Source organism: Falco cherrug, chromosome 5 (genome assembly GCF_023634085.1).
Source record: "Falco cherrug isolate bFalChe1 chromosome 5, bFalChe1.pri, whole genome shotgun sequence".
NCBI lineage: Eukaryota > Metazoa > Chordata > Aves > Falconiformes > Falconidae > Falco > Falco cherrug.
In genome coordinates this window covers 23,506,266-23,519,386 of record NC_073701.1, presented here as the reverse complement: position 1 = coordinate 23,519,386, position 13,121 = coordinate 23,506,266, and the positions used below count along the sequence as shown (strand labels likewise).

The 13,121-nt window shown below is 40.5% G+C and overlaps 1 protein-coding gene across 1 annotated transcript in view; it reads left to right on the top strand.

Annotated features, from left to right (window-relative positions):
- The window catches only part of CACNA1C (calcium voltage-gated channel subunit alpha1 C), a 493,743-nt gene that overhangs the window by 361,609 nt on the left and 119,013 nt on the right, over positions 1-13,121 (top strand). Inside the window, exon 10 of the mRNA XM_055711046.1 lies at positions 8,332-8,422. Within this exon, the coding sequence (XP_055567021.1) occupies positions 8,332-8,422 (91 nt within the window). The remainder of the gene's footprint in view (positions 1-8,331; positions 8,423-13,121) is intronic.

The following is a 13,121-nucleotide window of genomic DNA, read 5'->3' as shown; positions in this document are numbered from 1 at the left end:
CAAAATACCATTGAAGGAGTCATGGAGCCTCAATTGTTTTGCTTTTCCTTTTTTTTTTTCTTCTTTTTTGTCCTTTTTTTTTTCCCCCCTTTTTTTAATGAATTGCTTCAAAAATTTTGGGGGAACCAGAGGGGCTGCTGAAAAGTATTAGATTGACACCAGAAACCATGTCCTGGCAAGTAAATGCCTTGCACTTTGGCACATTAGTCGTTGCTCCTAGCAAGGCAAACAACACAAGTCATTTATCAGACAAGAAAACCAGTTTAGGATGTCATAGGAGGATCCAGATTCAGGATAGAGACATCTTTCAAGATCTGTTCTAGTAGCAGCTCTGTCACCCTGTGACCCAGCCCATCTGTCCTCCTTCAGCTGCAGAGATTAAGAGTTACTTCCATTGCATTTGCAGGCAGATGCTCTGCAGTGAATGGACTCCTACTGCAAACTTAGATGTTTGCTCAGCAGTACACCCAGTTACCAAGAGACACTGCCTGTCTTCCCCTCTTTAGCATAAAGTTAGACTCCTTTCTGTAAAGTCTGCATTTGGGTGAGTCCCACATCCTGTGCTTATGAGATATATGAGATACCACAGGTTATGCAAAGAATACTTTTGCCCCTCAGACAGGGAATTGCAAGGAGGATTTTAAGTTCTTCCTTTCCGATACAGAACAGAATATGTGTGAGGCTTGCAAATGCTGTCTCTTGGCAGGGCCGGGACTTTGTGCCCATTATGTGGTCCTCTGTGCAATGTGCATTCCACTCACCAGCTGAAATTAACAAATATTTGTGGAACATGGCATATTACGGTCAATATCACTATAAAAAGAAGAAAAATGACAGCTGTTTAAAGTAGCTGAGGGGTTTGTTATACTACAGTAAGTCCCAGCAAGATTAGTTATTAGCAGGGTAATGCATTCATAGGTGTGCAGTGATCTGCACGTGGTAATGACAGATCTGTTAGTCACATGCCTGCACAATTTATACATATTACTATCTCTCCTATTCCACTTTGTGGATGGTATAAATTTACTTAGCCCATGGCTATATCCCCTCAACATCACAGGATGTGTCGGTGCATATGGTGACACTCTGGACGGGGAGAAGGTCATGTAAAAGCAAGCCTTTTTATATAAAATATATACATTGTGATTTATATTGTAAAATATGTAATTTATCTGTGAATTAAATGTTTGATGATACAATACTCCATCTCAGTATTGGCAATGTTCCTACTTTTTACTGCTTCATTCACTAAAATAGAGCTACACTGCATCAGTCTTCTCTGATGCAGTCCAATGCCTTGCCTGGTTTTACTGTAATGACAGGTCTTGTTACTACATACCAACTGCAGCACCTTTGCTGCTGGTTCACTGGTGTAAAGATCTTTTTACTGAAAGCCTTTTTCTGTTTGACTCAAGTGGATACAACTGGCAATCATTTTATGGCTCTTTATTACTCTCAGACTCTGTGTCTGACCTTGAGTGAAAGTGTGAATCAAGCTTCCTCTCCTTGCAATTGCAGTCATTTCTACATAACCCAAAATTAGTCTATGCAAAGTGTATATTTTATGTGTATTTAATATATTGTATGTAAAATACTGCCCATATGAGCATTGGCCTCTGAGCCCTTAGTAAGCATTTTCCAAGTCTTTTGATGATTTTTCTGCATTTTCTTTACTGTGCTAGATTCATTGATGCATTCTGTCTAACTTTGGGAGGTATGTAACCACCAAGATCCTACATTTAGTTAAAGTTCCCTTTCCACTTCTCCTGTAGAAGCTTTCCTATTGCAGAACTCCTTTTCACAGAAAACACAAATGTGTTCCCCAGTCATATCTAATATATTTTCTTGGCAAAATCAGAACGTCTAAAGAAAACTAATCATTTACCTCTGCACAGTTTACTTACTGCATGCTGTTTGCATTTAAGAACTTTCTGATTGTTCCCCAGACGCTGTATGCATGTAGCAGAATGAAAGCTGTATCTTATTTAAATTAATGAATAAGATGAATGAGTGCAGCACTTCCAAAACCGGCAATGAGAGGAGGAAAGCTAAGCAATATTCACATATTAATTAAAATGAGAGCTCTCCACCAAAAAAATATGAGTCGATTGATATTCTGACAGCTGCCGATAGACTCATTCATGAAATGATGGGCATGAGAGGCACCATGAGAAGGAGGGTTTTTACTGGAGACAAAGTCATTCACTTGATGCACATTCTGTTAAAAGAAGCAGCCTGGATATTACAGTTTATTCTTGTTGTGCTTGATGGAAAAAGAAATTTTAAATCCCAGCTGGAGAATTCACGGGACTTCTTTGCTCTTTAGATTTGCTTTATAGTTCTGCAGAGTCCCGCTTGGGAAACATTAGCATCAGTGATAACTGTAGTACTTAGTGCTTATTGTAATGTGTTTCATCTGCAGGTCTCAGAGAGATTTGCAAGGTGAGTGCAGAATTATAATCCTTTTAGAGAAACTGAACAGATACGTAGAAAGGCTTGGTCATATGGCCAAGGTGACACAATAAGGTGAAATAAATGGTGGTGGAGGTCTTCAGGTCCTCCTGAGCTCAAATGCAGCGTGGGCAAAAGGGGTTATTTAGACCCATATTTTGTAAAGTAATTCAATACCAATAGAAATTGGAGTATTAGAAAAAATGGAGTCTAAGTGAGCATATTAGAAAGCACAGTCAAGTGGGTTGTTGCTTTTCTTCATATACGAACGAACGTGCTGTTGGATAGTCACACTGTTTCAAGGCAGGTACCTAACCCAGAGGCACAAGGTAAATGCCAGCCTGTCCATACAGTTGAGGGAGGCATCAGTATGGCATTCAGAAAACCTGTGATAGGAATCTATCTGCCTCTGTAGCCTAACTCAAACAGCTAAATCAGAGATGTGAAGTCAGGCAATGTGAATAGCCTCTGGCATATCCAGTTCTAAAACTAGTGCCCAGATCTGCAAAGTCATGTAGTAATGTCTCATTAAAATCTGTGAAAAGTTTATGCTTTGTCTAGGTTTATGGAACTGGGCACCCTTTGCTCAGGCATGATCTTCTCTGCATCTTAAATTGTCACAGTATTAAAGTGAGATTCAGCAACAAGTGTGGCAACATTATATAATCCATGGAGATAAATCTGAATATTAGAATTACTTCCACTGCCAAGATATAAAGCATGTCATAAATACAAGATGCAACAGTGGTAATGATACTTCTGAACTGGGAGCAAATATTATTCTCCAAGTGTGTAAAGGAAAAATTATCTCAGGGTTACACAGAAGCGTATTTGCTTGTGCCAGCTTTCTGTTTCAGTGGTTGCCTGTCTTTGGCAACCTGCCATCTAATAATTCATTGCATGTCCATGGGGCATTTCATTGGAGGAGAGACATATGTTAGTGCAAGAGTAGATCTGGTATCAATGCTTGATGCCAGTGACATGGAACAGAGGCTCTCAAAGGGTCTTGCACATCTGTCTGTCTAACCAGTCACAGACTGCAGACTCTTTGTCATTATTTCTGTCTGTTGGGTCTCAGAGCTAGAATTAACATAACATGAAACATTTTTCAGATTTATTTTTCAGAAAGCTGCTACATAGCTTTTGTTGCTGTGTTAGCTGCTGCGGGGATGCTATGTAAGTAATGTGAAATTAGAGTTTAGGTAGTCCAGTAGAAAAAGTCTGCATTCAGAGATGAGCCACACTGTGGCAAGATGTAAGTGCAAAGGCTTCAGAAGCAACCGTAGAGTATAAAACGTACTGATCCTTATAGTTTGCCTTCTGTTGAAATCATGAGATACTTGTATGCCTTTAAAAAGTTTGTTTCATTTCCCTTTAAAAAAAAATGCTGTGCTACCTAGAGAATATGTAACTAGTGGGAGTTTTCATCAACCAGAGTGAATTATGGATGTGATGATAAGTTGGGAAAAAAAAAAAAGATCCCCATGCAAGCAAAGCCACTGTGATTTGCCACAGGAACAGGTACACTGGAACAGGTTGCTCAGAGAAGTTGTGGATGCACCAGCATTGGAAGAGTTCAGGGTCAGGTTGGACAGGGCTTTGAACAACCTGATCTAGTGACAGATGTCCCTGCCCATGGCAGTGGAGGTGGGCTACATGATCTTTAAAGGTCCCTTCCAACCCAAACCATTCTATGATTCTGTGAAATATATAATGTCTTCTATGGGACCCGTTCCTGTGGTTTTTGTGGTTTATGGGACTGGTTTGGTTGAGGTGAGCTGCCCACTCTGTGTACTCATTGTCCTGTTAGCTGGACTGCTGCTCCTAGTCCAGTCAGGCAAAGGTAAATTCCCTGGTGGAAGTGCCTTCTCACCCTTTAACAATCCCCTGTCACTTAGGATGGATAGGTGTGGGGACAGAGTTGTTCTCCACTGTCAGGAAGTCACATATATACTACATCGGTATTTAGTCACTTGACCAAATACTTTAGGGTATTGAGTAGGCAGTTGAATAGTATGCCCAGGTGTCAATCATGGCCTTGTCCATGCTGCAGTTTGGACACTGAAGTGCCTTCAGTGCAAAGTATGTGGTAGACTGAAGATGTACTGGTCTGCTTGAAGCCTGGGAAGAGGGGAGATCTGGGCCCTCTACATCTGGCAGAACCAAGCTCCCTTGGGATCTCTGATCTGCTTGCAGGCAGTGGATCTTTTGAAGTTGACAGGGAACTACTCCTGTAAGAGGGCATGTCACTGAACACACATGGCACAGGATGCAAAGCACCAGGATTTCCACTGCTAAGTTGCTGTGTGCCCAGATGGGAGGAAATCTGCATTTGCCTCTTTCTTGCCTTTGTCTCGACTCTTGAAATTACATGCAGGAAGTGACCATTGAGATGGCATGGTCTGTATACCGTGGTCCTAAACATAACTCTGGTCTGGACTAGAGCCCACTATTTAGAAAAAACATCTCTTCCAAATTAAAACATTCCTGTGGTGGATTTACCACCAGCATTCTTGGTACGTGGTTCCAGTAATTAATTACCTGGACTGCAAAAAATGCCTGCCTTGTTTCTAGAATGGAGCTGGGGTGTGCGCACAAGGCCTGTGTCTCTGAGAACTGAGTCAGATCATAAAGCTATCTGGGCAGTGTTTGAGCTACTACCTCTTGTATTCATCCCCAGTTTATACACAGCTCTTCTGCAGCACCTTCTGTTTTCAGGATTTGTTAACTGGCCTGAATGAACCTCACAGCATCTGCACACATCATTATCCCTATATTGAAGGTGATGTGAGGTGCTAGGTAAAGTGATTGCCCTGCTGAGAGCATACCACAGTGCGGATTACAGTCCTAATCTCCTGTCTGACCTTTCACTTCTAGGCCATCATTCCTCTAATACTTGATACCATTTTAATAGTTTGTATTGTCCTTAAGTTTTCCATCAGTGCAGTGTAATAAATGCCTGTGAGCTAGTGCCAGCAAGCTAGCCTGAACCACAGGAGTCTCTTCAGCATCTGCCACTGTGCCCGCATCCCTTACTTTACTTAAATTTGGCTTTCTGCAGCAGTAAGATTTGGGAAGTGTGAAGTTGTCTATGTGCATGCACCTCTAATCTGTGTGAGCTGAGAAAGTCTGTGCATAATAGGCAGAGGATCAACATTAAGTAATGTCATGAAAAGCCAAGTAGCAGGAGGACACCAGAGGGCAAATGCCAAATGTAAACTCAAATGCAAATTATGAGACATATTCTAGGGGTATCCCAGTTAGGGTAAGGCAGTGTACATCCAAGTGCTTGATGAAGGTTGTTAATCTCTAAAGATGGGGAAAGACAGAGAAATGTGATTACCTCAATAACTCTCCTGTAGCAGCTCTGACAGTTTTGGAAGAGTTTCTAGATCTTAGAGCAGTTTAGGAAGAAAGCCAAGAAACCTCACTGAAAAATAGGCTAGTCCAGATTCTGACCCTAAGCATCAGGGGATAACCTCGGGACACATTGCCATTGCCTTCATCTCATCAATTTCAATAGGTCAGACAGTCAAACAAGAAGAGTTTTGTGATAGACATCACTGGAAAAAGGATTTGACGCATAAACTTAAATTCAGCAAGTTCATGTTTTCAGAAGCCAGACACAAAAAAGAGCAGAAAGCTCTTTTTAAGAAGAGTTGTCCTCTGATGATCTGTTATGATATTTCATACTTCCGTGTACCTTTGTTTTTCATTTTGTACTTTCAATTCACATGATGAAGTTTTCAGACAGATGTGGGATGTCATGTGTAAGCTGAGTTCCTTGTTTTTTTCTTTTGCCTGTCACTGGCTGCATGTTCTCTATTGATGTCTTGTTCCTGGTACTTGACACTGACCATCTTGTCTGTGAAAGGAAGCACTCCAGCTGGCTTGCCTGATAAGAAGAAAGGAAAGTTTGCTTGGTTTAGTCACTCCACAGAAACCCATGGTAATGTTCCACTGCACTCTGTGTCCACACTGCGTATATCTGTGTGTGTGTGCGTCTATATATCTCTAAACAGACTGACATATAATATAGCTTTATATACTTCTGCATGTGTGTGCCTTGCTTTTTCTATTGCTTGTGCAGTGTCTTCTTCATGCATTCAAGATAATAAGCCGCTCTGCAAATCAGTCTCTTGCTAATGTCTTCAAAATCGTTTTCCATTTGCAAATAAGCTCAAATATGTCTTGAAAGTGCTTTACCTCATCTTCAAAGATGACTTGCAAAATAGTAACGGTTTGGTTTTTTTCTTGTAGGGCTTAGTCTGGACCAAAAATTTTAATTATGAATGTTGTTTTTTCTTACAGTTTGCTTAACTGTTTCATGTACATCAAAATATGAATTCAGTTGACTCCTTAAATTGTCTTTCCAAATATACTAGATTAATAAAACGTCTAGTCTTTATAAAAGAACAGGCACTATTAGAGTAAATATTTCATAGTTATATCAAGAGTGCTGGACAGTTCATTATTTCATATGGTCCAAAGAACACAGGACAAGAACTTTAGATTTCCTAAGACATGTGTTATAGGCATGTGAATTTTTGGGATAGGATGTTCATTTTGAGGGACATTTCTGCCATGTTTTCAAAGCAGGAACCCTGGACCTCATTGGAAGAACCTTCTGATATCTTTCTAGCCTCTAGACCTGGTCCCATGGCCCATTAAACATCTGCCCAATTGAAAGGCAGAACTTATTTATTCTACATTGCCTCCTTTTGTGTTAAGGACCTACAAATAGATGTGTTCTGAGTATTGAGTAACGTATCCTTACAGGCTATTAGAAGGCTCTCCAACAGCTAATAGTGCATGTTTTCAAGTCTCATCTAAGATATATATCCAACTGCTAATACAGGTCATGTTCTGAAGTTCTACCAGGCATCTGAGAGATCTATTTATCTCCTCCATTGTTCAGTTTTAAGTATCATTTTTTCATTTGTTTTGTGTATTTGAAAAGGGGGCAGGAGGGAAGAGGACACATATGGGATCCTGTCAGTTGTCCTAACCTATGTTGAATGAATTATTAGAGCTCATACAGGAGCTGGAAGCAACTGGTAGAATGGATATGGTGACTATTATTTTTTTTATGATCTGTAGAAGCAAATAAAATACTGAGGTTCGTTAACAGATGTGACAGGTCCTCACATCCAGGTGATATAGGTTCACATCTAAGGTTGCTTTCATTTTATGTTTATTCCATGATACTTTTGCAAAAGCCTAGGAGATACTGTCCAGTTCTTAGCTGCTGAGTGTCAACATTAAATCTCCACCATAGTCCATATTCATTCGATGCTTTGTGGGTTATATCTGAATGTCAGAGATTCAGAATTCTGCTCTTATCCCTATAGGTCTGGTTTATAGGTTTTAGTATATGGCAGATGAGCCATCAGTATTATTTATGTAGTACTTGCTATCAGGGTAACAGAAGCCATTTCTCTGAATATGTGTCAATCTGGTACTTTGTATTCTAATCATTGTACAAAAGATTGGGGAGGGCACTGAGGATGTTGGGCTGGTGCAAATAAAAGGGCATTTTCAAAAAGTGTTCTATTGAATCTTGTTGGCTTTGCCAGGTTCTCTAATTTTCAATGCTTCTCATTCATAAAATTTCCAGAAACTGACTCTTGAAAGAAAGAGAGCAGCTGCTTCTTCCCTTTTCTTTAGCATTTGAGTAACCTGTGTATGTTCCTGAAGTCTACCTGCCCAACCTGGCCTGTGCAGGGAGGCACTAGACTTGCTCAGCAAATTGCTTAATCCTTAGGAACTGCAGCTGAAGGTCTTTTCATTAAGCCAGTACCTTCACTTATGCGATTCTTTAACACATGTGCCAGGTTCTAATGGCCAACCCTCTCTTTTTCTTCCCTTTGACTCTTACAGTGAGCATGCCCACCAGTGAGACCGAGTCCGTGAACACAGACAACGTCCCTGGAGCAGATATTGAAGGCGAAAACTGCGGTGCTAGGCTAGCGTGAGTACATATACACAGATATATGAATGTAAGGGTCGGGTTTAGCTTGGTGGGTTAAAGCCAGGGCAAATGTCAGGCTTTTTAAGGGGAAGAAAACCCCACAGTGTGTGAAAGGAGAGGGTGCAGAAGATCTATTGATCCCAGTTCTTATCTTAATTGCAATGTAAACTCACTCTGGACATTAGTGGAGAGCCTCTGGGTTTATATAGATGTAAATAAAGCACAGAATGCCCTGGATAAGCAGATCTGGTTTTGCATAATAGTTAAAAGAACTGATGGATAACAGTGTTCTTATTTTAAAATTCATCTTTGGAGATAGATAATCAAATCCAGTATATGTAAACCAAAGAGTGGAAATTTCCGGTCTATTTTAATTTCTCTAATGATTCTTGTACACTTTACACTGCCTTGTAATAGAAATACATGGATGATAACTCCCATCCTGTGGCCTGAATTACACCCTTCAAATGCTGAACACAATACTGTAGCGACAAAGAAATATATAAGTTAGGAGGCAGTAATACTACTTTGAAATTGCACTGTTGTAGTTAATAGATATGCTCAAGAATGTGTGAGAGAGCACTTATGGAATACCATATTATATGGTATATGTTTTATCATCACAGAAAGCCAGAATAGGCAAGAGGAGTCCTTGCTTGCCTTTTGCATGATTTAAACACAAGTGGACTTTATGCTGTGGGAGAATATGTTAGTCCCTCTAAATTTCCTTGAAAAATCAGCTAAGCATATCAGTGCTATAGCTCATACCATGCTGGAGTATTTTGAGGCTCTGTCCTGTCCTTGGGCATACCTCAAGCCCTTCAGTGTTAGTCAAATGCTTATCACAAGTGCGTAAGAAATGCCCTGTTTTATCAGACCTGTGTTCGTGCTGGCTCCGTGTCCATGTCCTGACAGTGACAGAAGGGCAAGTGCACAAGTCTGGCCATTTCCTACTTTCCAGTCCCCTTTTGCTGCTCCCAAATTTGTGATTATTGGATTAGAGATACTAGAGGGCACACTTCTACTTTTTGCCTTTAGTGGCAATTTATGGACTTGTCATCCATGGATTTATCTGAGCCCACTAAGGCTGTTGGCTCTCACAGTCTCCTGTGGCAGCAAGCATCGGAAGTTCACTACCTGCTGTGTAGACAAGTACTTCCTTCTATCTGTTTTAAGCTGATCTACTACTACTTTCAGTCAACGTCCTCTTCTTCTAATACTGTGAGATTTGGTGATCAACAATTCCACATTCAGTTTATCTATCAATTCCATGACTTTGTAAACCTTCATTTTATCTCACGCACACCCCGTCGGTCCTATTCTCTACAAACTGAAGAGGAGGAGATCTTATCCATATTATAAGATGGCTGGAGAAAGACTTTTTACAAGGACATGTACACTTTTTACATAGGACAAGGGGGAATGGCTTTAAACTGAAAGTAGCTTAGATATAAGGAGGACATTTTTTACTGTGAGGGTGGTGAGGCACTGGAACAAGTTGCCCAGAGAAGTTGTGGAAGCCCCATCCCTGGAAGTGCTCAAGGCCAGGTTGGATGGGGCTTTGAGCAACCTGCTCTAGTGGAAGGTGTCCCTGCCATGGCGGGGGGGGGGGGGGGGGTTGAACTAGGTGATCTTTAAGGTCCCTTCCAAACCAAGCCATTCAATGATTTTACAATTGTATAATATCTGGAATATGTTGTAAATTCAATCTGCTTTCCTGTGTCAGTCAGCAACTTACAAACCTTAGAAGAAATTATTTGTGATAGCTTTACTTCTGCCTGCTGTTGCCTAACTGCTGAATCTTTTAGTTTAGATTATGAACTCTTTTCTGAAGGAACCAGGCTAGATCTATTCACAGTTCTGAGGCAGTTGTAGCCCTTCCTTTAGCACCCCACCAAGTTGCTTGTGCTTTTATCGCATTACAGAAAGCAGCAGCTGGATATGTGACCACTTCTTCCAGCTGGATCCAATTTGGAGAACTATCTTTGTTCTGCAGTTATGGTTCCCAACACAATGAGTTCCCTGGTGCTACACAGTGCCAACAACAATGGCAACTGTTACTATAAAGTTGCATATATTTTTAATATTACTGCTTGTATTCATTTATTGTCCTTGATCCCAAAGGATCCCAAAACACTTAAGGGATTGTTTTCACGGCATTCGAGTTCAGCCATCTTCAGGGTAAAATGTGACAGGTGTTTAAAAACAAGTGGCACAAGTGTATAAGGAGATGTATGAGGATGGCTTGTTTTGCACTGAAGCTGCATGGGGAATTTTGGCAAGCTGAACATAATCATCTTAGCTGGAATGTAGCCAGGAGAGCTGAAGTTAAACCCAACTCTAAACATAATCATGACTTAGAATGGAGTTTACTTCAAATAGCTCAACATGTGCTCACAGGAGAATGGCAGTAGTATGGTCTAGCTCTGCAATCATTATGGTCCTGACATTAGGAGAAGGGATGGCTATGTCCAACATATTTGAGGGAATAAGACATAGGAAAATGATGGGAAAACAGGGCTTAATTTCTTCTTCCCGTGTTGTAAATGTTAAAATAGGGCCGTAAGTTTCACTGGAGCAGGACCTGTAAGATTCAGGGAGATAACAGTCTCCTTGCCACTTTCCACTTCATTTGAAAATGGGTGATGTATAGTAGAGGGACTGAAGTCTGTTATTGAGAAGGGTTTTTTACCCCTTACCCAAGGACAGTTAAAATCCTCAAGGCCTCACTCAGATTGCTTTTCATCTCTAAGAGATGGATAAGCTCTTTCATCCAGGAAAATTAATGGCTGTATCATTGTGTTTGAAATACTGGAGTGAGATACAAATTTTGCTAATGCTTCCTGCTTTTGTAAAATGTTTGTTTCAAACTTGTTTTTTTCTGAAGATTCCTTAGTTATGGGTAAATTCAGGTCTGCCTTTGATTCTGAGGCTTGGAATCCTTTCTGGTTTGTTTTCTTACCTGCATCACACATTCAGACAGAGAGAAAACAGCTTTTCTGGTTTCAAGAAGTATTAAGTCCTTCTCTTTCTGAGCCCTCATTTAAACCCCCCATAGGCCAATATTCCTGCTGGGACATAAAAAATGTAAGCAAGAATTTATTTGAATTAGTATCTTATTTTATTGAAACCTGACTAAGATAATCAGGATTTGGCCCAGTGTTCCAGAATAGAAGTAATTCATATGTGAAGTCAGTTGAGCTTTTCAAGTTCCTCATCTAGTATTAGTGATTTTGAGTAAACATTAATAACTATACTCATGCCATCCTGATTTACTATAGTTGAAGATTAGGCCCAGACTTTTGAGCAGTCACCTGCCCTCTGGATTTTGAGTTTACAGTTGGAATGGCTAGAAAGGTTTTTTCTCAGTTGAGTTTCATCTATTGAAGATGAGTCTTCATTTATACCAGCCTGCTAAAATCACCTGGTGGCCATGCGTCCACATTGCCTTGCTATAAACGCTTTTTTTCCCAGAGGGCAGAGACTGCACTGAGCAAACTGCAACCAGACATGACTGAAGCAACAGGGAGATATCAAGTTAATATATTTATTTATTTAGTGGCATCAGGCAGCTAGGGCATTTAACCACCCCAGCACCACCACCATGGTTAAATACTGAGCTTGCCATCAGAATGCACTCATGATAAAAGGAAAAAAGTACCCAGGAGACTGAAATAAAAAGTATTTTTATTGAAGATAACTTAGAATTACTGGCTGTTCTTTCTGTTCTTATAAAAAACTGTAGAGCTTTGAAAGGCTGGGTCTGTGAATGACAGATCTGCTTGAGAAACCAGGCTCAAGCATGCCTTTTGGAAAAGATCTTCCCTGACAGCCTTTCTCAGCTCCACAGAGACATATGCTATGTGAGATGAGGAGAGTACCTCTCGAACACAAGCTATCTCCTAGTGATGAATTGTCTCAGAGAAGCTTTTATTTCTATAGTATACATACTATAGAAACTGCCTTCATCAGCTGTGCTGTCTGGAGAAATGCCAGTCTTCAAACCAGCAGAGGGAGTTTCAGGAGGAATCTAACATCTAATCTCTCTTCACTTATTGTGTAAATCCGGTTTCTTAGAACTAAAACAACAACAACAACAACAACAAAAACCTGATTCATATTCATTCCTTGTGTAATTCTACTGCTATCAGGAGAGCTGTGGCAGCGAGTAGTTCCCTTCCTAAAATGGGTGTTAGCTTTAGCAGGCATCTGAATTTGAAAAAGGATTTTTGTAGGGTTCTAGGACACTGAAAAGCATCCCACAGCTTCTGCAGTATATCATCCCTGTCACGGTATTGCCTTGTACGGCACTGACATCTGCCCTGCAGTAGAAACACAACAGCTTGTATCCTCAAGGACAACATTTGGAAGTGGAACTAATCTTACTTCTGATGTGTCACAGTTTTAATAACCTGTTGCTTCTGGGTACAAAGAAGTGTGTTTCCTCTGCAGCAAGCATCAGTGGGATAAACCCAGAACTAGGAGCAATGGGGTTTTATTTGCAGGATAGCCTTATACCCAGGACTTCCCAATTGCGAGTAGTTTCCCTGAGCCTCTGTGGTTACTGCTGTGCAGGACTTAGATTCTGAGGACAGGCAATTGCTCATAACCAGCAGTAATATGTTCTGTATGGGATGTCAGCATATATAATCTTCCAATAGAACCAGAATGTTAATTTTCTAAGACAACCATACAGATC